At 44.7% G+C, this 24,386-nt stretch overlaps 1 protein-coding gene across 3 annotated transcripts in view; it reads right to left on the bottom strand.

The window, feature by feature from the left end:
* The window catches only part of LOC310859483 (E3 ubiquitin-protein ligase SMURF2-like), a 102,060-nt gene that overhangs the window by 13,035 nt on the left and 64,639 nt on the right, over nucleotides 1-24,386 (bottom strand). For 2 of the 3 annotated variants that reach the window (XM_083766042.1, XM_083766044.1), the window contains 6 exons: nucleotides 21,070-21,154; nucleotides 20,049-20,132; nucleotides 16,480-16,694; nucleotides 13,135-13,219; nucleotides 11,204-11,362; nucleotides 9,931-9,990 (listed from right to left, as the gene is read on the bottom strand). In XM_083766042.1, the coding sequence (XP_083622168.1) occupies nucleotides 9,931-9,990; nucleotides 11,204-11,362; nucleotides 13,135-13,219; nucleotides 16,480-16,694; nucleotides 20,049-20,132; nucleotides 21,070-21,154 (688 nt within the window). The remainder of the gene's footprint in view (nucleotides 1-9,930; nucleotides 9,991-11,203; nucleotides 11,363-13,134; nucleotides 13,220-16,479; nucleotides 16,695-20,048; nucleotides 20,133-21,069; nucleotides 21,155-24,386) is intronic. The other variant, XM_083766043.1, reaches the window with a different exon arrangement.

Here is a 24,386-nt window from a genome sequence, read left to right as displayed (position 1 = left end):
GAGACAAACACCTCTGGTCAGACAAAGGCAGAAAGAGGGTTTGTTCTTTCTGCCCGTCCTCCATCTTCATCTCTCTCTCTGTCATCAAAATAGACTGCATTTGTTCTTCCGCCATTTATCACAAGAGTTCTCTCTCTTCCTTTGTCATGCCGGTAAGAGGCACTCTGGGACATCTCGGGGCTCCACCTAAAGCCCCTGGAGGCTTCTTGATGCGGAGGGTTCCCTTTAGGTGCCTCTGCCTACTGATAACTGTGGCTGGAGCCACCAGAGGCTGTGGCATCATGCCTCATGCTACAGTAAGGGCTGGTGAATAGACGTTTGAAATGCATTGTAATGAGTTAATTTAATGCCTAGGTTAACTATAGGCTCAGCTAGGTCTGGTTTCTATCCACGTTACAGTAGCACATCATCCTTTTATTTTGTAAAGCTTTTTAACCAATTTGGAAAGATGCTATATTAGATGATTATTATTATGATCATGAGGTGAGCAGGGCATTTTAATCTAATGTACTGTAACTGTATAGTTTGTTCTTTTTCAGATCAAGCCATCCATCCCTTTATGGGCCCGTTGTCTCTTTGAACTCTCTCAACTGCCCTGCATGGCACCGTCCACCGCATACCATTTCATAACTCCAGAGACAGCCCTAAAGAATAATGTTGGGAAAAGGGGAAGCTGATCTCTGGTCAGCGCTCCAGCTCTGGCCACAGCAGGCCTCAGTGTGGTGTCGGTGGTGGCACGCCTGGGTGGGCCTCGTGAAAACATAATCCATCTCCCCCCGCCATTCAGACGGGGCAGCAGCAGCAGCGGACCTGGTTTCCCCAGCAGCAGACGCTGAGCCAGCATGGCCCCCCTCTGTAAGAGACGCTACTGTCCAGTGTTGATTTCGTCGACTAAAACTAAGACGAAAGATGTTCGTCGACTACCTTTTTCCACTGACAAAAACGAAATGGAAACGAAATGAAAACGAAGCTATGACGACGAAAACTAAGACTAAATATATTAGACTAAAATGTTAGGGACTAGTGGACAAGAGATCCAGTAGAAGTCATTTTACACTTAGTTGCATGTGCAAGTGTAAAATCAGCCATTACGACGGCATCAACGCCCGCCAAAATAAATTTTAGTCGACTAAATCAACTGTAGATTTAGTCAACTAAAATCCTATGATATTTAGTCGACTAAAATTAGACTAACACTGAAACATTCCAGGTGACTAAAATGCGACTAAAACTAAAAATCTAAATTTGCTGCCAAGAACAACACTGCTACTGTCCACCTCCGGGAGCGGAGCGGAGCGGAGCGTGCATGGCCTAGCGTTGGCTAAACAAAAGGTGGCGCACGCAGAGGTTAGGTCTGGATAGAAAGGAAGGAGAGGCCTTCTGAGGTACAGCAGAACATCGCCGCCCACTCATTCAGACACCCACTTCCACACTTGGGTCTGTCTGGTTCGCCGGGGGTTAAAAAAGGCCTGTTCTATTTGGATTCCCGAACTAAACGGGTGCAGTGTTTCGCCCGTCTATCCCTGTATAATCAAGTCAGCTGCTATTTATTTTATTGGCAGGCACCGAGGCCCCATTCGCATGTCAAAAAAAGGGTAAGACTGCAGTCGGGCCGTCCCGAGAACCACTTTAGGAAGGAGAGGGGGGCGGCCCTAAAACAAAATGGAATGAGTTGCTCTTGGCCAGGGTGCCCGAGAACCATATAATAAAGCATAATTTGAGCGCTTCCCCCCCCCCCCCTCTTCCGAGGGCACAGTGTAATTAAAAATACATGTCGACATACTTTGCCGTCTCTGGTTTCCAAACGGGAACCGAGCTCTGCATATTTGACCGTAAATATAGAAAATACAAGCGCAGCCGAAGACCTGCCCTGGCAGGCCATCAAAAAGGGTTCCTTTTGCCGTGACAGCTTGGGTGAAATATGACGATCGGGGGAGAAAGACAAACTTTCACATTCAATCTAGGAGCCAGAGGATTTTATTATTGTTATTCCAAGGTAGAGGGAGAAAGTGAGATGAAAATAAAATGGAGGGTGTGAGAAGTTAAGAAGTGAAAGCAGCATGAATGTCAGCCAGCACACCCTTGCACCTGAACCTGCACAGTCACAATAGGGTGTGTGTGTGTGTGTGTGTGTGTGTGTGTGTGAGAGAGATCAATGACCTCAAGGGAGCTGGTACAGGTAGGCTGCAGCTAGCAGTGCCAAAGAGCCATACTGGAACTCTCTTCCCCACCCTGCTCTGGCCCTCAGCCCGCCCCGGCCAAGACAATCAAAGACCCCTTTATGAGGAATGCCCGCTGGTAGTAGAAGCCATACAGCTCCAGCGGGGGGGGGGGGGGGGGGGGGGGGGGGGGGGAAATGACCGAGAGGTCGGCCAAACTACTCTCCTGCAGATTCAACCGAATGTGTCGCGTGTTTGTGAAGTTATGTGAGCGTGTGAAGCATGTACTAGAAACGGTGTGAGAGCTAGTCTTCCGTGTTGATGCTCCAACATGACCCCGCAGTGATGAGCAGGTTGCGGGGCTGCCATGTCACATAACCCTGACCATACAGTGATGAGCAGGTTGCGGGGCTGCCATGTCACATAGCCCTGACCATACAGTGATGAGCAGGTTGCGGGGTTGCCATGTCACATAACCCTGACCATACAGTGATGAGCAGGTTGCGGGGCTGCCATGTCACATAACCCTGACCATACAGTGATGAGCAGGTTGCGGGGCTGCCATGTCACATAACCCTGACCATACAGTGATGAGCAGGTTGCGGGGTTGCCATGTCACATAACCCTGACCATACAGTGATGAGCAGGTTGCGGGGCTGCCATGTCACATAACCCTGACCATACAGTGATGAGCAGGTTGCGGGGCTGCCATGTCACATAACCCTGACCATACAGTGATGAGCAGGTTGCGGGGCTGCCATGTCACATAACCCTGACCATACAGTGATGAGCAGGTTGCAGGGTTGCCATGTCACATAACCCTGACCATACAGTGATGAGCAGGTTGCAGGGTTGCCATGTCACATAACCCTGACCATACAGTGATGAGCAGGTTGCGGGGTTGCCATGTCATATAACCCTGACCGTGGCATATGTCGGCTAAAAGACCATGTTTAGCACATTGAATATCACTCATGGTAATCGATTTTGGGGTGGAAATTCTACCCCCCTCCATGTCGTGAGACAAAAATGTCCAAAAATAGAACAAATAGCAGATCTACAAGCTAACGAGTCGACGGATTGTGATGTGAGCTTGAAAATCGGGCATTTTCTAATGTATGTAGTACATTATACTTTATAGCAAGACATTACAGCCGACTTCACTTTCCCAAAGCAAGCTATAATTTGTGTTTGTCTTTGTTTGTTTGTTTGTTTATACGACTCGATTCAGTTTATGCGGTTTATAACGGTCCCCTCCTTGCTGGAGTAGGATTATACGATTTATTACATTTGATACTGATATACTAATCATATTTTGTATGTACCTCTTGTCCTGTCACTACAGTGACAGTATAGCATTTGTATGTTGATACATTGTCTTATGTCCTACATGGGTGTTTCACATAAAATGCAAGTTCCTCATAATGGCCCTGAAATCCTGAAAAAAATGGTTCTGTCACACTTATTTCATTGTCAAAGCTACGCTACTCTATCTAACCGAAAATAATTTAGGAGCAGTATTCTCAAAGTTCAGAAACGAGGAATTTGAAGGTTTATCACCCGAGTGTTTGGATTAAGGCGGCTGGCAGTGTCAGTGTTAAATATACAATGCCAGACATTTCTAAGAGGGAAGCGGTTTCTGACCTGCCCTGTAAAATTGTGGAATATACAATGTGTTGACACTTTACCCTTTGAATAAAACCTACAAAAGCAACATTGTAGGTTCACTTTTTTCTGCTGGATTAAAGTTTTTCACCTGGCAGGCCTGGGTCTTGCCCTTTTCCTTTCACTGCTTCACACAGACAGGACATTAATCACTGAACTGAACGCCAGAAATACAGACAATATTTAGGTAAAGAGCACTGTTAACATATACCTTTCTCAACACTGCATTTCTGTGGCATGAGGGTAAGTAAACCGAAACCTGAGACATGGCATTGGAATTGAAAATCAAACACTCTATGCATGCACGCATGCACGCATGCACACATGCGCGCACACGCACGCACACACACACACACAGTAAAGGACAACCTAATAATCTGTGTTCACATTTATACCAGAAGTTAAATATACCCTGCACCCATAATCTGCCAAGTACAGTATATATAAACCCTTTTCCTTTTGAACATCAGCGCAAATATTGATGGAAATGTCATGAAGATGTATGCCTTGGTCGGGAAAATACCTGCTGATGCATGACACGTTAAAAATACACTTGAGCAAACACTGATGTAAGGCTGAAGACATATACGGTCCATGTCGGGGGTGTGAGCAGAGTGGACCGTATGTGAGAGACAGTGTGTCAGACATACGGTACGTGTCAGGCAGTGTTGCCATGTCTGCTTATTACTGTATAAGTAACTTTTTGTGGGAAGTCGCTTGCAAAGAATTTTGGGGGGGCTTTGCTTATTCCGTCTTGCTTCCTAATGTTGTTTTGCGTTTCTCAAAATAGCTTCATGTCAAGGACCACAAACATGAATATCATATGCATTTGTCCACGGACCCCGCTTCTGGAATTATCTTGTGCCAGGGACCCCATACAAGATGAGTTGCTAATATGTTTCAAAGATATTCCACAAAATCTGTAGGTGTGTCTCTGCGAGTGTGTCTCTGTGCAGTGTGCACGTGTGCTCGCCCGTTTGCTCATGTGGCCTAATCGCTTCTTTTGGACTTGCTTTTATAAACCTGATGGCTTGTTTCTCTCGCATAATCTGGCAACCCTGGCGTCGGTGGGTGTGAGCGAGGGAGCAGAGTGTATAGCAGCGTATGTGAGAGACAGTGTGGCAGACCACAGTTATGTGGTTGTGTCTGACTGTCTGACGACCCAAGAGCTCTCCCTCGCCTGAGGTTGACTGGCTCAGCCACGCTTGAACCGAAGCAAATTGACTCGGGCACACAATGCCTTCTTAAAATGTCGCAGGATCCAATCTACGTGGTCTGTCACTCTACTTTTCCTATATGGAGGCAGTGAAATATTTACATAATAAATAAACTATTTGCCAATCACATTTCACACATAGAACATAGCTCTTTTTTTAAGTATTGGGAAGCCAAATGTAAAGCTGTCAATTAATATTGACAAGAGTTGGATGAACACGCATTAGTGGCTGCCTTAAATCAGCTTATATACTCAGACAACATTAAGACCAGCTGGAGAGCATGTGTGTGTCTTGTGTGTGCGTGTGTGCGTGTATACGGCATAAGGGTTATAGTTAGTGTAATAATATGAACCATAGTTACACTAAGGGGAGGGTGGGGGCTGTTGGGGTCAGTCCCCTTTTTGGGGTACAGGGTCAAAGCTTAAGGGTCAGATGGTGTAGGCCAGGCGTGGCTCTGTGCACATTTTTAAATACTGTCTGTACCACAACCGCTTTTTTTTTTTAACAATCCTGTATAATTTATCTGAGATAAAAAATGGATCACTGTTGTAAAAAATGATACGAAAATGAAAGTGAAATGTATTCATTTCGAGTTAGACAGAAAGCCACATTACAGACCGGGAAAGCATCCGTGCCATTTTAGGTTTTAGCTTTGGCTATTAAAAAATAACGGATGTACAAGATCACAGCACATCACTGCGAGCTTGTACATCTGCTATTTTTTAAGTACTTCTTAGTGTGATGTGATTTAGAAGGCAGTTGTCGTCCTCAGGTCTCAATGGTTTAAAAGCACTTGTACTGAGGAGACTGTGTTGAAAAACAGCAGGGTCGTACTCTTCACATGGAACCCAAAACACTGTCAACCGACCATCTCTCTTGTAACAGAAACACACTCAAGTTTGACAGCTCAACTTGTATAAAACATGAATGCTTTGACACTTTGACAGCCTTTTGCTCCTCTCCTGCTTTAATGAATGCGAGTCACGGCTCTTTTTTACAGTCTATGGTTGAAATGTTGCACTCTTAGGGTTAAATTAACACTCTGGATTTATTACTAGGATCAGGTATGGTTACTTTCCTTTGCAATTTCTTCCCACAATAATTAAGAGAAAGAATATGTATGGAGGTATTGTATTCATCGTCTGCATTGTACAGTATGTATGCATGTATGAATCTGTACTCCTTCATTAAAGGAATTGCTGGTCTAGACATAATGAATACATACATATACACAACAGACTCCCAACCGTTCAAGACCCCAAAGTGTTAGTGAAAGTGAGGTAATTGGTATCAACACAACATGTTTTCCCCCCTCTCTTTCTCGAAGCCTTAAAGGAAACCCATTTATCAGTACTGTTGTGGGCCATGTATGTCTGTGTACTAATGTGTGTGTGTGTGTGTGTGTGTGTGTGTGTGTGTGTGTGTGTGTGTGTGTGTGTGTGTGTGTGTGTGTGTGTGTGTGTGTGTGTGTGTGTGTGTGTGTGTGTGTGTGTGTGTGTGGTGGGCCTATGTGGGTGTTGGGTGAAATAGTCTGAAATCCTGGGGTTGATAAAAGACAGATGTCCTGACACAGAGCCAGCCGCGAGGCTGATAACTTTAACAGTTTTTTGGAACAGAGCTGAGAGACGAGGGGATGTGTGCAGAGGACAGGAGGGGGAAATGAGGAGAAGCAGAGACGAGAGGATAAGATGAACTGTGGCACTGCTAGGGTTTCTGAAGCCATGCGGACACACCAAGGTGACTGTAATTGATAGAGATACATAGAGCATACAGTACTGTACACTCTTGTTAAAAGCTTATTCTCTTACAGTACATATCTATTTTTTGTGTGTGTATTTTAGGGTTCCATCTGGTTTTCTTTTTTTTCCCTACCAAAATGCCTAGACATTCATCATCGGATCTTGCTCAAGTTGGTCAAGAACCATAGCTTTTGGAGTGCTTCTATAGAGGGCATGCGCGTGACATCATCATCATACCTGGAAGTTATGCGGGAACACCTACTGAGTGGCAAAAACTACTTTCTGGCCTTGACAGCCCATACATCCAAACAGAAAAGTCCTATTTGATTGCATTAAATTACATTAAACGATGTTAAACTCACTTTACCACTCACTTTGCCACTCGATTTGCCACTCGATCTGCCATTCACTTCATGCTTGCGCATACCCTCTATAGTTGCCTGACTTGTGTTGCGGGACATAAAATGTATAAAGTTTTTATACTCAAAACTGCCACTCTGGACTTTTGCAGGGATCCCATCACTTCTTTGTGCCCTTGCTTTTCTGTCATTCTTCACTGCACTATGAACCTGAAAATGTTATTCTAAAAGCCTTCTAAATCCAGACCATTTCCTGAAAAGCTTCAAACAAATATGTTGATCTCTATTAGATAGGAATCCTCATTGATGATGTCATTGGTAGGCAGGTTTCTGAAGTGTACATAGATGGAAATCAGTCAGCTTATGATGAGCATCAGTGAGGACCGATTATGTGAAGATAACGTTGAAAATGGGTGACGTGCTACAACCCATTTTGGGCGGGAACCCCTTTTGGTGTTTAACATTATGTTATAATTTAGCTATTGAAAAATAGCAGATCTACAAGCTCATAGCGAGCTACGACCTACGAACTTGTAGGTCTGCTATTTTTGAAAAATCGAAGAACCACTGACAGAAACATAGCTTTTTCAGAAAACTGTCAGGATGTAGAAGACATTTTTAGAATCTGATCTCAGGTCAGAATGGGTTAAGGGGTTAAAGGCCACAATTGGATACATAGATAGATAGGTTTTTACCATTTGAAGGCTGGAGTCCTTCTGCATTCTCCTAATAAGGAGTCAGACAAGCACCGAACGATGCTAATTGACTGGATAACATTGCAGAGCTTTAACTCATAAGCAGAGGCTGTTCTGACACACATGGATACTATTTGACCAGATGACCAGATGTTGATTTCCCAAACACGCGTATCGTGCCAGCCGCTGTTATTGCAAGAGTTTCTGACCAAGAATCTGTATTAGAAAAGAAGAAGGGGGAGATCGCCACATTCTTTCAGTGTGAAATTAAATCCCTCTCTCTCCCCCTCTCTGCTGGTGCCTCCGTTTCTGCCCTTTCCAAAATTGCGTTAATGCAAAGATACACCAGACAACACTCATCCAGCCTCACATTACGACTCCAGCTGAATACTTATGTAAATACACCAACAGCTTAATTTAAGCTTCTTTACCTGAATTACCCAACTATGTGGACTTCTATAGGGGGACCGCACATTAGTCCGACATCCAGTGGTGTCATGCTCATAGAACGCAGTACCATGCCGTGGTACCAGTAATTCTTTGACGTGCACGCACAGGGACGGAATGGAACGGTGGTGCGGGCACGCTATAACGCGTCCGCCGGCCTAGATTCAAGAGAAGACGCACAAGACTTTCCAAGAGTACCCAGTGGTCTAGGTTTACTGACCCCCCCCCCCCCTCCTATTTTCACACTGTGTCAAGTACCGTGCCGAATTCAAATGGCTACTACTTTGCATAACAACAGCTTTAACTGTTTATACCTGAGCGCACGTAGCCCATACGGTAAGCATGCGCACACTTACAGCAGTAGGCTAATGGGTCCAGTAGGCTACTGCTGCTCCGTGGTTTTCTGCACACAAGAACAATGCCTTCTCCGCCATCAAAGAACAGATTAATTCGTCCAAAGCAAACTCTTCGGTTTAGCTAGTGTGCAGTAAAGATGTTTGTCTGACTATTTTAAGTCTACTTTTGTGTTTTGTGTGTCTAAAATGCTCAAACACTATTTAACAATAGGCTTAGGCTATGCAGCTGCATGCCGTGATGCGCACATGCACGGCTGCACGCGCATGCACGTGCGTGCCGTTCCGTGGTACCGGGAAAAAAATCACCATGAAAACCACTGCCGACATCCCGTTATTCCGACAGCGTGGCCGGTTAAGACTCACGCCTTGGCTTCCGCGTGCGGTTATGGTTAGGGTGGGATTAGGGTTAGTAATGGGTCGGACTAATGAGCGGTCGGCACAAATTGCACAATGACACGTTATCCTTGTATGGGGTAGTGATAATATTTATGCCAACTAATGGCTGCATTCACTTACTAATTAACAGATGATTTGTAAAAAGTTGTTCTCCCCGCCAACCTGCTGCTGACTTTCAGTTGAGATGTCTCAGAGTACCACACCAGACATGCGTTTTGTATGGTGTGATGTCAATACCAATGCTAAGCTAACAGTCGCTTGGCTAACAACTGTTTGGTATTACATTCAACTTGTCAAGTTAAGCAAGGAAGCTTCACCAGGCCGAGCTGCTGGCTTAAGCCCGAGTTGAAGTACACTTAGTTGCATGCCGGTGTCGTGCACTGAAAATAGCCGATATACAAGCTCACAGTGTGCTAACACTCTGAATGTGTATAATTATATCGGCTATTTTTCATATTTTCAGTGCGCAACAGCAATAGAAACTTCAGCCGAGATAGCTTGCTGACAGCAAATACAAACACACTACGAGATGGACTGACAGCTCACCACGCCAACGATGTATGAGAAAGAGAGAGAGAGATACATAGCTTCAACGCCATCCACATGGAAGTCACCCCTGGAGAAAGGTAAGCATGTACATGTGTGTACAGTACACACCCACAGATGGGCATTGACCAGTGGGACAGGACACTGTCAGCATTTCCTCGCTGCAGCATAGCAGAGCGCTTGTGTGAAGCCTTGAGTGATTAGTTGCTGAAAGTGCTTTGTGCAGACAGCTGGGTCGAGTGTGTCAGAGTTTGACAACCGCTAAAATATCCCAAATTCGATGTGCTGTTGCGTGCGTATGTGTGTGTGTGTGTGTGTGTGTGTGTGTGTGTGTGTGTGTGTGTAGGTTACCTGAGGTTAGTGTTCTGCTGGCTGTCCATGGCCAAGCGGGAACCATTTGGACTAGGGCTACTAGAGAGAAAGAGAGAAAGAGAGAGAGAGAGAGAGAGAGAGAGAGAGAGAGAGAGAGAGAGAGAGAGATGAAGAGAAGGAGATGTAAAGAAGAGAGAGAAACAAATGACAGGAAGATAGGAAAGAAAGACAGACACAGGAAGGAAGGATGAAGAGAGAGAGGGACAAACGATGTACAGGCAGGACAAAAGGAATGAGGAGTAGAAGCAGTGGAGAGTAGAAAGACAAAATAACAAAACCAGAGAGCAGAGAGCAATGGAAAAGTTAGGAAGGACGCAAAAGAAAAAACATAAAATAGAGGACAAATAGAGAGAGAGAACCAAGGGACAAAAAAGGAAGAGAAAAACAGAATAGGTGAGATCAACAGGGCCACATGTGGGCCTCATACAGCAGGTATATTCACTAGTGTAATGAACATTATATAGTGGAAAAACGATGGCCCAAAACCATCTATGCACATTTAACCACCTGATGCATTCACTTTTTATAGCCACAGTATAGAGCACAATCTTTACAACCACGTACTGAATCAAGTATATGGGGGCTCTGAAAGCCTTCGCTGCCTCAACGCTTATCTGTCATTCATGCCTTTAATAAAATGATACAGCAGAGATTGCAAACCTCCTTTTTTTTTGTTCTACTGGTGAAAATATGAATAATCCACTCCCTTCATTCCCTGCTTTCTAGCATCACCTAACTGTATAACATTGTACAATACAGTAGGTAAAGGCAACTTGCATTCAGAGGCCTTTTTAGGGAATTCATATACATTCTCAAAATGTGTCTAGTGTTACGCTATTTGATACCACAACTGGATGTTCTAATTAAGCTTCTCCTGGCTGCTTGGGAAATGCTTATTCTCCATGTGTCTGGCAAACTCTTGGTTCAACATTGCATGCAGTTCAGCCTTATATCCGGAACTGTATATTATAGCAGGCCTAATTAGTTTGTGGTTTGAGGCTTGTTTTGATATACGGCCTAAAGAAGCTGGTGAAATGTGAAGAGTTTCATGTGGCTTTCAATAGCCAATCTTGTGTGCGTGGATTAGTGCCTGGGGCCTGCAGTCCTCCATCTACTTAAGGGAAGGGGTAACAGGAGAGGGAGATGCATTTTGGGATGCCATGGAGAAGGCTAGCAGGGAGTGGACAGGACAGCAGCAACTGTTACGGCATCAAACCTGCTCCGGGGAAGTCATGCTCGTCTATGAACTCACTTGAGAACTAGGTGGAGGTTGGCGGAGAGTCGCGGGTCAGTGAACTGCGTGGTTCGGTTGTTGTGGTCCACAAAGTAGACCCGTCCCGTGGCAGTGTTCCTGATCTCCCAGCCTGGCGGCAGAGGACCCAGCTCCTCACAGTTCACATTACTCAGGTCTCTGGGGAAAGGAATTATTGAATTCATTTCAAGAATTACGTGTGTAGGGTCCAAGTTAAAGACCCAAGAACCATTAAGGGCTGCTGATGTTCCAACACAGGCCGGATGCATGTTTAAAAAGTAGCCACTAATATAAAGATTCTTCAGGGACATCATATATTCAAGTATACCTACTTAAATACTGCAGTTGTTGCAGTTATTACTCCACCGTATTTACAACCATCCATGACAAAGCTATACTAAAACAGCAACACAGCTTCATAAATATGAATGCATTGCTACTCCAGTTTCATCAAATTCATTAGACTTTGAGGACCCTTGAGGTTTTGAAATGGAACATCATAAATCCTCTCTAATATCCCCCAATTTATTGATGAAATGCAACATAATGTGGTAATTACTCGTTTAAGTGCTGCTGCTGCACTACCATTACAGTTTCATTATTACAAGCACTGAGAACTGCCATCAGAATTAAATATTTAGTCTAACATAGACTAAACTCTAAGTGCCACAAACTATTATCACCTCATATTTAGTTTAAGGAGACAGGTCTGCTGAGAAGAGGTCAGAGAGAACAATGGGCCTTGATAACTGACAATTACTCACCACAGTCAAAACTACCTTAACACAAGACAGTTATTGGGTGATTTAGATGGATGAGCACTCCCCTGGCAACATAGTGAGCCGCAAGGTCTTGAAACTATTCAAACGTTTCCTGGCAATGGGATGACCATTATGTGATTAAAGTAACAACAATGCTGAGGCAATGTCTTGCTCCTAACAGAGTAATTCAAAAAGTTATCCCATGTCCATGTCCAGCTTTTCATTGCACAGCGCTACACAATTGATTTAAATCGTCTTTTGTGCTTTGTAAATATGCAACATGGTTATAGATAAATGGAGGAATGGTTAGATTAACAACTATACTTAATTGCTTATCGTTCATTTTGTCACTGCTCTAAATGAGCAAAACAAACATTGGAGTCGTGAGGCTTAATGTTGCTTAGCATGATCATGGCACATCTGACAAACTACTTGTTCTACTGCTTCCCTATGGACCTGGACCGTGTGTGTGTGATGTGAGGACACATCACTTGGAAACATCACGTCTTCCCGGCAGCGTCTCGGCATGCTGGGTCGTATCACCACTGATGGTCCAAGAAAGGACCAAACCCAAAGGGGGTTCTGCTGGGCGTTGGAGCTCATGATGTGGAGGCTGTTTCGGGGCAGGAAGAGAGCAGCTACGCCAAGAAGACGCCAAAGACGTGTAATGCAATAGCACTGCCTGTCGTCTCCCGTGGATTAACGAGTGGAGCTATGAAGAGTTTTTTCAGACGATGTGATTGAATACAGAACCCAGTGGCCTGTGCTATGTTCAGCAGAACAACTGTCCAGAGGAGTTTAACCTTGGATGATAGAATATTAGTTGTGCCGTTACAGTACTGGGATGTTTGCGAGGACACTGCTCAAATCGAAGCTATAAAACTCAACCTGACGCTTCGAAATTATATCCCGACCGTACACGTCCATTTGGTCCAGCGAAAAAAGAAAAATCCACAAATGATACTGTTCTGAACCCAAATACCAAGTAATCAAGAAAAAGTAAATATGCCAAATACAACCCTGTCAAATCCAGTTGGGTCCCCAACGGTATCCAGAATAAATATTAAGGTCTATATTAGAAGCGGTTAAAATATCAACTATTGGTAGCCCTTTTTGTATAATGAACAAAGAACAAAGAAACCAATGTGTGTGACTTTCAGTGTTACCTACCTGGGCACTCGGGGGTCATGCCAGGTGCTGACACCAGTCTGTGTGTGGAGGAAGTAGACCTGGCCCTGCTGAGTGGTTCGTTGCTCTGGAGAGAGAAGAGAAAGGGGTAGAAGAGATCACATGTAACACTTTGCTAACAGCCAAATAGAAATGAGTAAAAAGGGAAACGTTGATAATAATGGCACTCGGATGTTAGTGTAAGATTGCTGCCCACCAACGCTGAGTCTAGGGATTGAATCCAAAGCGGTGCATCATCCGGCTTGGCCGATGGATTTCAACGACCACAATTTGCCGTGTTCGTGGGAGCTGGCTGATCTCTGTCACTAGACTAGTGACTCCTGCTGGTGATAGTGGTGGCATCACAAACCGTATATTGGAGGTGTCATAGTGCTTTTTTGCAACCCATTTTTTCACCCAGTGTCAATTATCTAATGTAATCCTGGGCGCTACACTTCCTCTGCCAACCTGGGGGGGGGGGGGGGCAGCGGACTAACCTCATGCTTCCTTCTATGCATGAGGAGTCCAAGCTGCTTCTTTTTCCGGAGTTTCCCCGGCCGGACGTAGCGCGTGGAAGGAACACGTTATTCCGACCAGTTCCTTTCCCCTTCATCAGACGCTGGCCAGGGGAAGGTAGTTTAGAGACCAGGCATACTGCATGTTTTTTGTGAGGGTACCTATACCCTAGGGGACACAGGGAGAACATGCAAACTCCACACAGAAAGGCCCTTTCGCCAACCCCGCCTCGGGTATGGGCACTGATGACACGGAGGAGAGAACACGCCCCCAGCGCCCACAGCGGGAATCGAACCCAGGACCTTCTAGCTGTGAGGCGACAGCACTACTGACTGTGCTACCGTGCCCCTGTACACCCTCCCTAGTTAACCAAGTAGTGTACTAAAAAAGTACAGGGGAATTGAGAATTCGCAGATCTAAACTGAGAAAAGAATCTAATTTGAAATAAGAAATTTTGAATTTGTTAGAGCAGGTATAGCGGCAGTGTGTTCCAATCATCCTCATATGTTACAGACCCAGTAGATTTAGCCTGAGGTGAATGGGACACCTAGATGTGACGTTACTGAATGGGTTCCAGGAGCTTGATTTGCACTGAAACCAAAGCCAGGGAATACCTTGGATCGTCTATACCAAAAGCACAAAGACAACACACTTTAAATAAATGGAAACAGGAAGACACACAATGACACATTTGGGGAAAAACTAAACATGGGAATTCACCCGATTCTAAATCATGTGTTGGATCTCAATCTCAAACAAATGAGTTACTGTTATGGTGCGAGAGAGAGAGAGTGAGTGTGTGTGTGTGTGTGTGTGTGTGTGTGTGTGTGTGTGTGTGTGTGTGCGAGTGTTAACTAATTTAAGTTCCTACTGGCTCTACTAACACATTCTGTACCCTCCTATCCCTCTCTCCATCCCTTTTTTCCCCTCTTTTCTTCCTCTGGTCCAAAGCGTCCTTGGCCACACCCAGCCCGTGGTTCAGAGGGTTCAGCTGAGGGGAAAATGCCCGCTATAGCAGTTACTGGGTGACTCACTTGGCCCACGCTTTGCCAGCCGTGGTGGACAGACACAGTGGGGGCATTTTCAGAAAGTAGGGCGCCTGTCCAGCAGTGGCATTCTAAGTCACTGGTATCCAGCACCAACCTTAAAATAATGCCTTCTTTTACAGCGTCTCACTTTGTGGGCATTGTGGCTGACTGTGAAAAACACGCAGAGTAAGCCTCGCTTGCTTTCTGTACAAAAAGAAGGGAAAAAAAGGCTAAATCAAGCTGGTGAAAACAAGCAGTGACACTGAGGAAAGCTGTGGGATTGAAAGGAGTCAAGAACCTAAAGTGCCGTGCCTGTACTCAGCAAGAACATTCCGGCATCACCTCACTGTGGGAATACCGAGAGGAGAGGAGAGGAGAGGAGAGGAGAGGAGAGGAGAGGAGAGGAGAGGAGAGGATAGGCAGTGCTGAACTGCACTTGTCATGATTGTGGGGTTGGGGGGGGGGGGGGGGGGGGGGGGGTGAGATACACCAAACAGAGACGGGAAGAATCAATAAGCACAAGGAACAGACTGTACAGAGAAAGAAAGAAAATGGCATCCAAAATAGACCAAGGAAAGTACAGAGCAAGAAATCGTAAGTTGATAGTCAGGTACTAAATGTGTGCATTTTGAGATGTTGCATGTCCTAATGTGATGGACTACAGTCTACACTTCATTTGACATACTTCACAGGAACAATGCTGGTTTACAGGTATATCATTTCAACTACTAACTTAAACACACGTCAACATTACTAGGAAGTTCTGTTTTGTGACATCATGGAAGTGGTATGCGCTGTGATTGATGTATTTTTGAAGTCGTGCGCGTGTGGCCACGCCCCCCCCCCCCCCCCCCCCCCCCCCCCCCCCACACACACACACACACACACACACACACACCCTAGACGACTGGGCGTTAAGCCACAACATAAAAAAAGAGAAAAAGATGGGATTTATTTCTATGATTATTTAAAAAAAGAGCATTCAAAGTATGACACTCTGGAGACTGTAATAATATTACATTTCAACAAGAAACTGACAATATTGCATGTGAGTCAGCTAGGATTAGAGCTGGATGATATAATTTAATGATGTCAAGATATTTATGGCACTCCATATTGCCATGTTGCCTCTAAACTTCCTTAATCATGAAATTCAACAACTGTATGCTTATGTACTGAAATGAGCTCAGTGAGATGAGCACAAGGATACAAAGGAAGGAAGAAAATGGCATGCAAAATAGACCAAGACAAGGAAAAACAAGACGCAAACATGCTAAGCTCCAGAGAGACAGAGGAGATGGATTTTGGTTTTATTTAATAATAGTAAAGTTAATTAATAGTAAATAATAAAGATTTAATATCTTGATATTAAATTTCAGTTTCAATAGGATATATTCAGTATTTTGTGAATTCATCATCATTATTCTATTCATATTTCCCAGCCTTCAGTATGTGTTGACACTGCTGAGTAAAAGTTACTTGTATTATTTAAATCCACATACAGTCCTTAGGATAGGGTGAGTTCCACTCAAGAGCATGACGCGAGGATGGTATTGAAAAGAGTGGACACATAGAAAGCACCTCCCCCCCCTTGCACAAAACCACATTCCCATCACTGTAGACCTGTAAATCTGTGATTTGACAAAAACAAAAACAAACTTGATTCTTATCTCCAGGCATGTCATCAAGACCTGCACTGATCTCCTGGCTCCAAGTTTCACAATCATCACCAACATCATCAATTACCATACTTTTAGGCCCCAAAACCTGAAAAGGTTGCGTGCGTGCGTTTCCCCCAACTCACCGTATCCCTCAGGAAGGTCGGGTGGCGTGTGTAGATGCGTGCGGCTCATGTAGTTGCGGTGGCGCTGCGACCGGACCCGTCGCTCCTGGAGCCGCTGCTCCCCCGGGGGCGCCCCGACGGCCACGGCCCCGTTGACCGGCGTCACCACAGGTGTGTTCTCGTCCACCACGCAGCTCAGTGGACGGCCTGACGGGCTGGAGTACTCAGACGCCGGCCTGCAAGAGGAGAAACATCCCGTTACACTATAGTGTTCTGCTCTGTGTTAGTACCTGAACAGCTGAGTTACAACGCTTCGTCTCACAAGGTTGTTAGACCTTCATCAGAGTGTGTGTGTGTGTGTGTGTGTGTGTGTGTGACTGTGTGTGTGTGTCAGAGCATGTGAGCGGAGCGGAGCGGCCGATAATCCCGCTCTTCGCTCTCGGCGGCTTTTGTTCCGCTCGTCATTCGCTCGTGTTCATTCCCCCCCCCACGCCGCTCTACGCTCGCTCAGCGCTCACCTTCATTTGCGCATCGGGCGCTCCACTCAGATACACCCGCTCAGCAGCAAAGAATTATGGGGAGAAAATAAATAAAATGCCGTATTCCTGATATTATCTAATTAAACACATCGTCATTATTGCCTGGAGCATAAAAATGTATGTGTTTAAAAACACATCAGGGTTTCATGTTGCACTGCTGTCTCGTTAACCCAGCTGCAGTGAATAATAACCTAATGTCACCCTGACCTAATCAATCAACGTCACCACGGTAAACTCTCCATATAACGTTAATGTTCACTGCAGACTGCATACACGTATAAAGATACAGGCAGGTTACATGATGACCACCAATGTTAGGCCTACAATCCACTGTACAGGCTATTTCGTTTCCAAAATGCTTATTGTAGGCTACCCATCGTCATGTGTCCAAATCCAAAAGAACAGATGTGTAAACTGTCGACACGCCATGAGCGGTACATTGGTGATTTGTATGTCTATTCTCATGGATAGTCCGTGAAGCAGATTACGCGTATGGGCTTGAGAGCCAATGATTGATGTAAACTGCTAGCCAAGCTTGGCAGTTGATAGCCTAATAATATATACGGGACTGTTGCACTTTGTGAACGGGGACTGGAAATAAAGTTCTGCGTCACTTCAGAGGAATTAAAGGGAGCTGCTACTACTAACTAGTTTACTTACCCCTGGCCCTGGAAAGACAACGTGCTGAACGTGAGTTGCATAAAATCCTTTATTTCTGCGACTAAAGTCCTCTCTCTCTCTCTCTCTGTCTCTCTCTCTCTCTCTCTCTCTCTCTCTGTATAACAATTGAAACACGGCGCCGGGTGCCGCGGCCAATGGCCATATAGAGGCTTTTTTTTTACTTCATCATCTTTCTCCATCATCATCATCATCTTCTCCTTCAACGTCAGGGAGGATGTAAAGATGCCTTGATCATGTTGCTGGCACTGTCGGTCGCCACACGAATCACGCTTTGATGAATGCACATAATACTTTTGGTAAATGCACTCTGCACACACTGAGTCAACACATCAACACGTTTAGGTTCTAAACATGCACCAACGTGTGCCGTGTGCACTGAGCGGCTTGGAGCGGAGGACAGTTCTCGCTCCGGAAGCCGCTCTGCAACATTTAAAACATGCTCTGCGCTCAGTTCAAAATGCAGCCAGTCCACTCCTCGCTCCGCTCGCGCTCCACTCACATGCTCTGGTGTGTGTGTATATATTATATATATACAGTAGTATATAGAGTGTCGTCACAGTCCCGCCTCTTTCATGACGATGACAGGCCCAGGAAATAATTCCCCATGGATTTTCCCCATAGACATTTCAAAAAGTATTTAAAGATCTGTAAGCCTCGAACAAAGCCAACTCGGATCATGAAAATTCATGACAACAAACACAATATTTTGGGTCGAACAAATAAATACAAAGAAGTGATTTGTCACGATCCGAGTTGGCTTTGTTCGAGGCTTAGAGATCTTTAAATAAATACTTTTTGAAATCTCTATGGGGAAAATGAATGGGGAATTATTTCCTGGGCCTGTCATCGTCATGAAAGGGGGCGGGACTGCGAAGCTCAGACACACACACACACACACACACACACACTATGTCCCCCCCTTATTTTGCGGGAAATGGAAATGATGTGAATGGTTGTTCCTGGGAATCCGCTTTCCGGGATTAAATAATAATAATAGTGCACAGATTAAAACCAAGCATGTACAGGGTACATGCCAGCACTGTAAATGTTATAGGCATGGTATTAAGCTTACACTAAGGAATGTAAATCAACAGGATGTTTTCATGACTGAATTACCTTTAAAAAAAAGAAAAGTGTGTGTGGGTGTGTGTGTGTGTGTGTGTGTGTGTGTGAGTGAGTGTGTATTCCGCTGTATAAGAGTGGCGATAATGACAAAAGAGATATCTGATAAGCAGAGACAAACAAAGACAGACTTACAGACAAAGATTGTGTGTGTGTGTGTGTGTGTGTGTGTGTGTGTGTGTGGGTGTGTGTGTGTGTGTGTGTGTGTGTGTGTGTGTGTCTGTTCAGAAGTACTGACGCCATGACTATCTACACTCCCCCAACCCTCTTCCTCAGATACCTCCTGCCTCCCTCCGAGACCCCCCGCTCCTTCCTCCTCAGTCCCCTCCCTCCTTATGCTAAGATGGTTTGCTGTGCTACTGCACAACAAGTTGAAAGCGTAAGTTGCTATATATAAATGACATACCTGTAGTACTTGGACGACAGAGACTTCATCCTCAAGAGTTAGCCGTTAGCTGGAAAGAAGCGGTTCTGGGATACTAGCATGTTGCTGTCAACATTTAGTCCAAAAGGCCTCTAGGGGAGCATGTCAAAGTCAGCCCTCTAACCCAGATCGTACCTGGCTGCTATCCTCCCCTCCCACTTTCTCCCCTGTATGCCTTTCCTACTCCGCCTCCTACACTAGACCAGTGCAGCGAGGTGAGGTCTGCGTGGGAGTGGTGGTGGTGATGACAGCAGTGCTGCTGCTGGTGGGTTGGGCTATTATTTGTTTGCTTACTCCCCTCGAGGCTCCACTGATACCAGCCAAATAGGAAGGCGACAGTTGTTCCTGCAGGAACGGCCGAGGCCAAGCAAAACCTGGCTGCCCGGCTGGCTGGCTGATTAACCTTTTATAGAGCAGAAGGGTGTGTGCATGTGTGTGTGCGTGCGAGTGTGTGCGTGTGCGCGCAGTGGAGAGGGGGGGGTGGGTCAGGAAATGTATAGGAACTCACTCATTACCGCCTGACTGTTATTGTTGTGTTGCGAGTGGATGGAGTTTAGTGGAAGTTCTTTTTGGAAGGGAAACGGGATGGGGGGGGGGGGCTAAGTGCAACCACTTAATAGGGACACTTCTTTTTGGTTTCTTCCTTTCCAAGAGTGCAGATTTGTTGTGCATCGTACTATATGCATGACTCAACTCAGTATGCTAATGCAATCATGCTGTATTGTGGTCCACTTAATGTGCTGAGTATGTGTGTGCGTGCGTACGTGCGTGTGTACGTGCGTGCGTGCGTGCATGCGTGCGTGCGTGCGTGCGTGCGTGCATACCTGGTAGGCCTCTCCCATTGTGTGGTGCGTGTGATGTGGTTTAGATACTGGATCCGTCCAGAGGCTGTCCTCCGCTCTTCCCAGCTGTTTCAGACACAAAGTAAAACAGAAAAATCCCTTTATAACCGCTAGCTTAATTTCAATTGCAAATCAATGCTGGTATGTATTCAGAAAAGATTGTGGAAATGCACCACAGTGTCTGTGGGCTGAGTCTTGGCTTTCAACCAACTGCTGCTCTTAGGCTGTCTGGGAGGAGTGCTAGCTATGTCTCCCACCGTTTAGGAGATCGTCAACAACCTGTTTCGAGCCTTTAAAGCCGAATTTGTATGGGGTTTTTTACTCCCACTTTCAGCGCCTGACATGCTGAGTGCATCAAACATGCTCATTTCAAGTGTCAGTGTGCTTTGCCTAAAGCCCAAACCACACAAATGGGTCACCATGTAACTCCTTGAAACTGGTGCATGGTGACCCATTGGTGTGGTTCATTGAATTGAACCTGTTAAATCACTTGGGTTGACCACCAAAATTTGGTGGTCAAATGCGGAAGTATATCACTCTTCCTGGTGCTGTCCGCACTCTATCCTTTATAACTCTATGGGGTCGACGTACAACAGGACATATCACACCGCTGGGACGATCGCTAAAACCATCTTGTCCCGTCTAGACTCGTTGGTGTGGTTTGGGCTTTAGAATAAGCCAACATGGACAGTGTTCCAACGAAGTAAGGGAGTCTAAACTTCCCCAACGCTGGCAAACTCATTTGTGTTCTAAAATATACAAACAGTAAAAATGTGAAGAAGATATTAATAAACAGAAGGGCACAGGCCACTGGCATGCAGTGTGCACATGTTCTACAGGATTCCTCGTGTATTACACCAACTGCACACGGGGAAGGGCAAAAAATGGCTGCCGACAAACGACCAGATGTAAGCTGTGGATTCTAAATCAAGAATGCAAAGTACTGCGATGCCCCAAAGCTAAGGGACAGTGCTACCTAGAATCAGTGTCATTCAGTACTGACCCATCAGGTAAGTCGTTGTCAAACAGGCGACTGCAGTCCACCACTGGCCCTCCTGTCCCGATACGATCCCTGGACTGGAGACTCACTGCACACAAAGACAAAGGAGTTGGCAGAGCAAAGCACTTGAAAATGTGATAGTGGTGTGCAGTCTAAGTTGTTGTGGTACAGTATGTGAATTCTCCAGCAGGTCATCATATTATGTTGTGGGTAAAAGGTGTATGTGTTTGTGTGTTGTCCTATCTGTACTTTTGATTTAAAAAAAACAAACAAAAAAACATGCAACATTGAGTGAAAGTATAACACAATGCCGGTAAAGAAAGAAGTAATATCTGTTACACAGCTACAGGTCAGAGGACATGTCAGGGATGGGAGTATCCATTGTTGGGAACCAACAGATGCTAACAGTGTCTGGCGGTAGAGCGGTGTGACCTACAGCGCTGCAGTGCTGCGAGTGCGAGGTTCACAGCACTAACCTCACCGTGAACCGTTGTGAGGTTAGTGAGGTTAATTCACTCTGAGCCAGCTGGGGATATAGTGATAGTCTGGAACACAGGGTCAAGTGGGCAGTGCAAAGCTTCACGTTCCTCTAATTGAACAAGACATCCAACAAATGGAGCCGTGTTCGTCGCACTTTAACAGTCAATCAATTAAGGATTTGGATTCCCACCAAAACCTTGAATAGTGCAAAGAGTGGTCTGAGCCATAAAACTACTTATGGAATACTAATGTGGCATCATTAGTCACTGAGATGTGTTTTCTGTTCAATTTTCTAACCGAAACGAGTGGAAGTGAGCAGCTGTGAGCCGTGGGGTCTAGTAATGTGTACCAGCAGGTACGGTAATTGTATTGAGACTTGAGACAGAGGATATAGATAGACTACTACAGGTATGGTTGTGAGTCTCTAGCAGCCCTCGCCCCTCAGCTATTCTGACATTGAGGATTACAGCATAAGAAAAACACCAAAGGAATTGGACTTTATGTTACATCAGCAACTGAAACGTATTTAACCTGATGTCGTACAAAAACAAAAATACAGTAGGATGGAGACAGACAGACAGAGACAATTTGTAAAATAAAATTTTTTGCACTCATGTGAAGTGAGGGGCGCTCTTATCATCATACTTCACATTCCGTGCTCCGCCAATCAAATCATCACAAATATCATTCCGGCCAAATACTTTTCTTCCCTCACTTTTTATCCTCCTTTGTCTTTGGTCAGCCAATCAAATCATCATGCTCAGCCAGTCAAATCGTCGTGTTTGTGTTCACATAAACAGACAAAGATGGCGCTAGCGCTCCTCAAAAAAAAAAGTTTAAATAAATAAATAAAAAGAAAGAAGAGAAAGTACATACAGTATTCATGTTCGTGTGCCTGAGACAAAGTCTTGCATGTTCATTTTTTGGAGTGCTGCTACTTCCACTTCCTTTGGTGTCATTTATATATATATATATATATATATATATATACTTAGAACAGACTAGCAGCAACCTGCTTCACATCCTAATATAGACTACACTACACCATCAGGGTTGGGGGGGTGGTAGGGCTGCGATCGTTTGAGACCTTTGTTTTTCTCGTTTGGTAGTCAAGTACTTTTAACTTTGAATAGGCTCATAAGGGATTATATAATTAAATATATATCGTAGCTTCTATTTGCAACTAGCACTTTAATGTCAGTTGGTGTGATTTGTGTTTTCATTGCAGCTTGATTGTACATCATTGCTGAGCGTACTGTGCGTACTTGTAGGGTGTGAAGGATAATCAAACCTTTGCACTCCAGCCTTCTTCACTGTGTGCCAGAGTATCACATGCAGTTTTCCTGTCAAGGAGCCATGCAGCAATTTAGGACAGGTTTTTACCATGTGGCTCTGCAGAGTCTAGCCGTCTATAAGAGGGTCTCTGCGTGTGTCTGTGTGTATGTGTGTCCAGAGCTAATCTCGCAAACTGCACGACCGATCAATGTCGTTTTACCTGTGCACATTGCCAGTGGGCCTCAGAAGAACTGCCACTATTTATTATTTATCACATATCTCTTATACCTTTTTGAAACATTTAACTTTACATTAATAATTGAAATGAACAGGGTTGAAGCTGATGTCATAGGTTGTGAATGAAGGCTGAGATCCACATGGGGAGCCACGTCATTCCCATTTGGGTCCATTGTAAACCATACTGAGCAGAGTTTGAACATTCATCTCCCTTGCCCTTTGTCTGTCTTTCTTACAATGGATTATCAATTTTAAGAATCCAAAACTTGTAAATTTAAAATTATTTAATTTACAGTGTACCTGACAGCAACGCTTATAGCAAAGAGGGGGAAATTCTGCAACCGTATTTCCTTACAGTATGCTCTCATTAAAATATATATTTAGATTCATAATTACATTAGAAATGTAATTGGATTACACTAATAAGCTTGCATATTATCACAGCACTAAGAAATAAGCTTGAAGCTTATTTCTTAGTGCAGGGGTTCACATTGCATAATATTATGTCCTGTAATGTGCTGAGTTTAGTGCTATACATGCACTTTGTTGTGTCAATTGTTAAAGCTACAATCCGTAGGTTTTGCGTTCTCTCCAGATGGGGAGAGGTAATTGCAAATGTATTCGAAGCTTGTCAACCAGTAGTTGTCCTATCCGACACTAGGGTCTAAAGGCCTATTCATACTCCTGTTTTAGGTGATAAGGTGACCACCAAGAACTACAACATGACGTCACGCCACGGTGGTAAGCAACTCACCGCTCAACCAAACACATCTGTTTTTACTAACAACCGTCTCCTTATAACCTAAAACTGGAGTATGAATAGGCCTTAAATGTCTCAGTGACGAGTAGGGAGATCATCTCCAACCACAGCAGATGTGGTAGTGGTATTATATGAACACAATCCCCACCAGGATTAATTAAAGAATCATTACTATATGCCAGGGTATCGCCCCGTTCAACCCTTATTTTGAAGATACAAAACATTGCGACCGGATGTTGTGTCAACTTGTCTTAATTGTGTGTGTGTGTTGTCTCGACCGGTCGTTGTTCTGGAACATGATAAGTACGACTGAAAGCGTGTGTACACACGCAATCAAGATGGCGCAGTGCAGTTTTATGGCTAACAACAGATAGCCATCCGAAGCTAATGTGAGTAGCCTTACCACTAGATTGGATCGAACACATTTATACAACTGAATTAACATAACCTACGTATTTTGGTGCTTGTCGCTTGCCGACAATGAACGTAGGCTACGTTTTTTGGCGGGGATTGTGTTAACAGAGATTGGTTAAAATAACGTTCTGGATTGCAGCTTTAAGTTGAGTAT

Source organism: Protomyctophum parallelum (assembly GCF_964188405.1).
Source record: "Protomyctophum parallelum genome assembly, chromosome: 5".
Classification (NCBI taxonomy): domain Eukaryota; kingdom Metazoa; phylum Chordata; class Actinopteri; order Myctophiformes; family Myctophidae; genus Protomyctophum; species Protomyctophum parallelum.
Note: the sequence above shows the minus strand (reverse complement) of the source record. Positions and strands in the feature narration are given on the sequence as shown.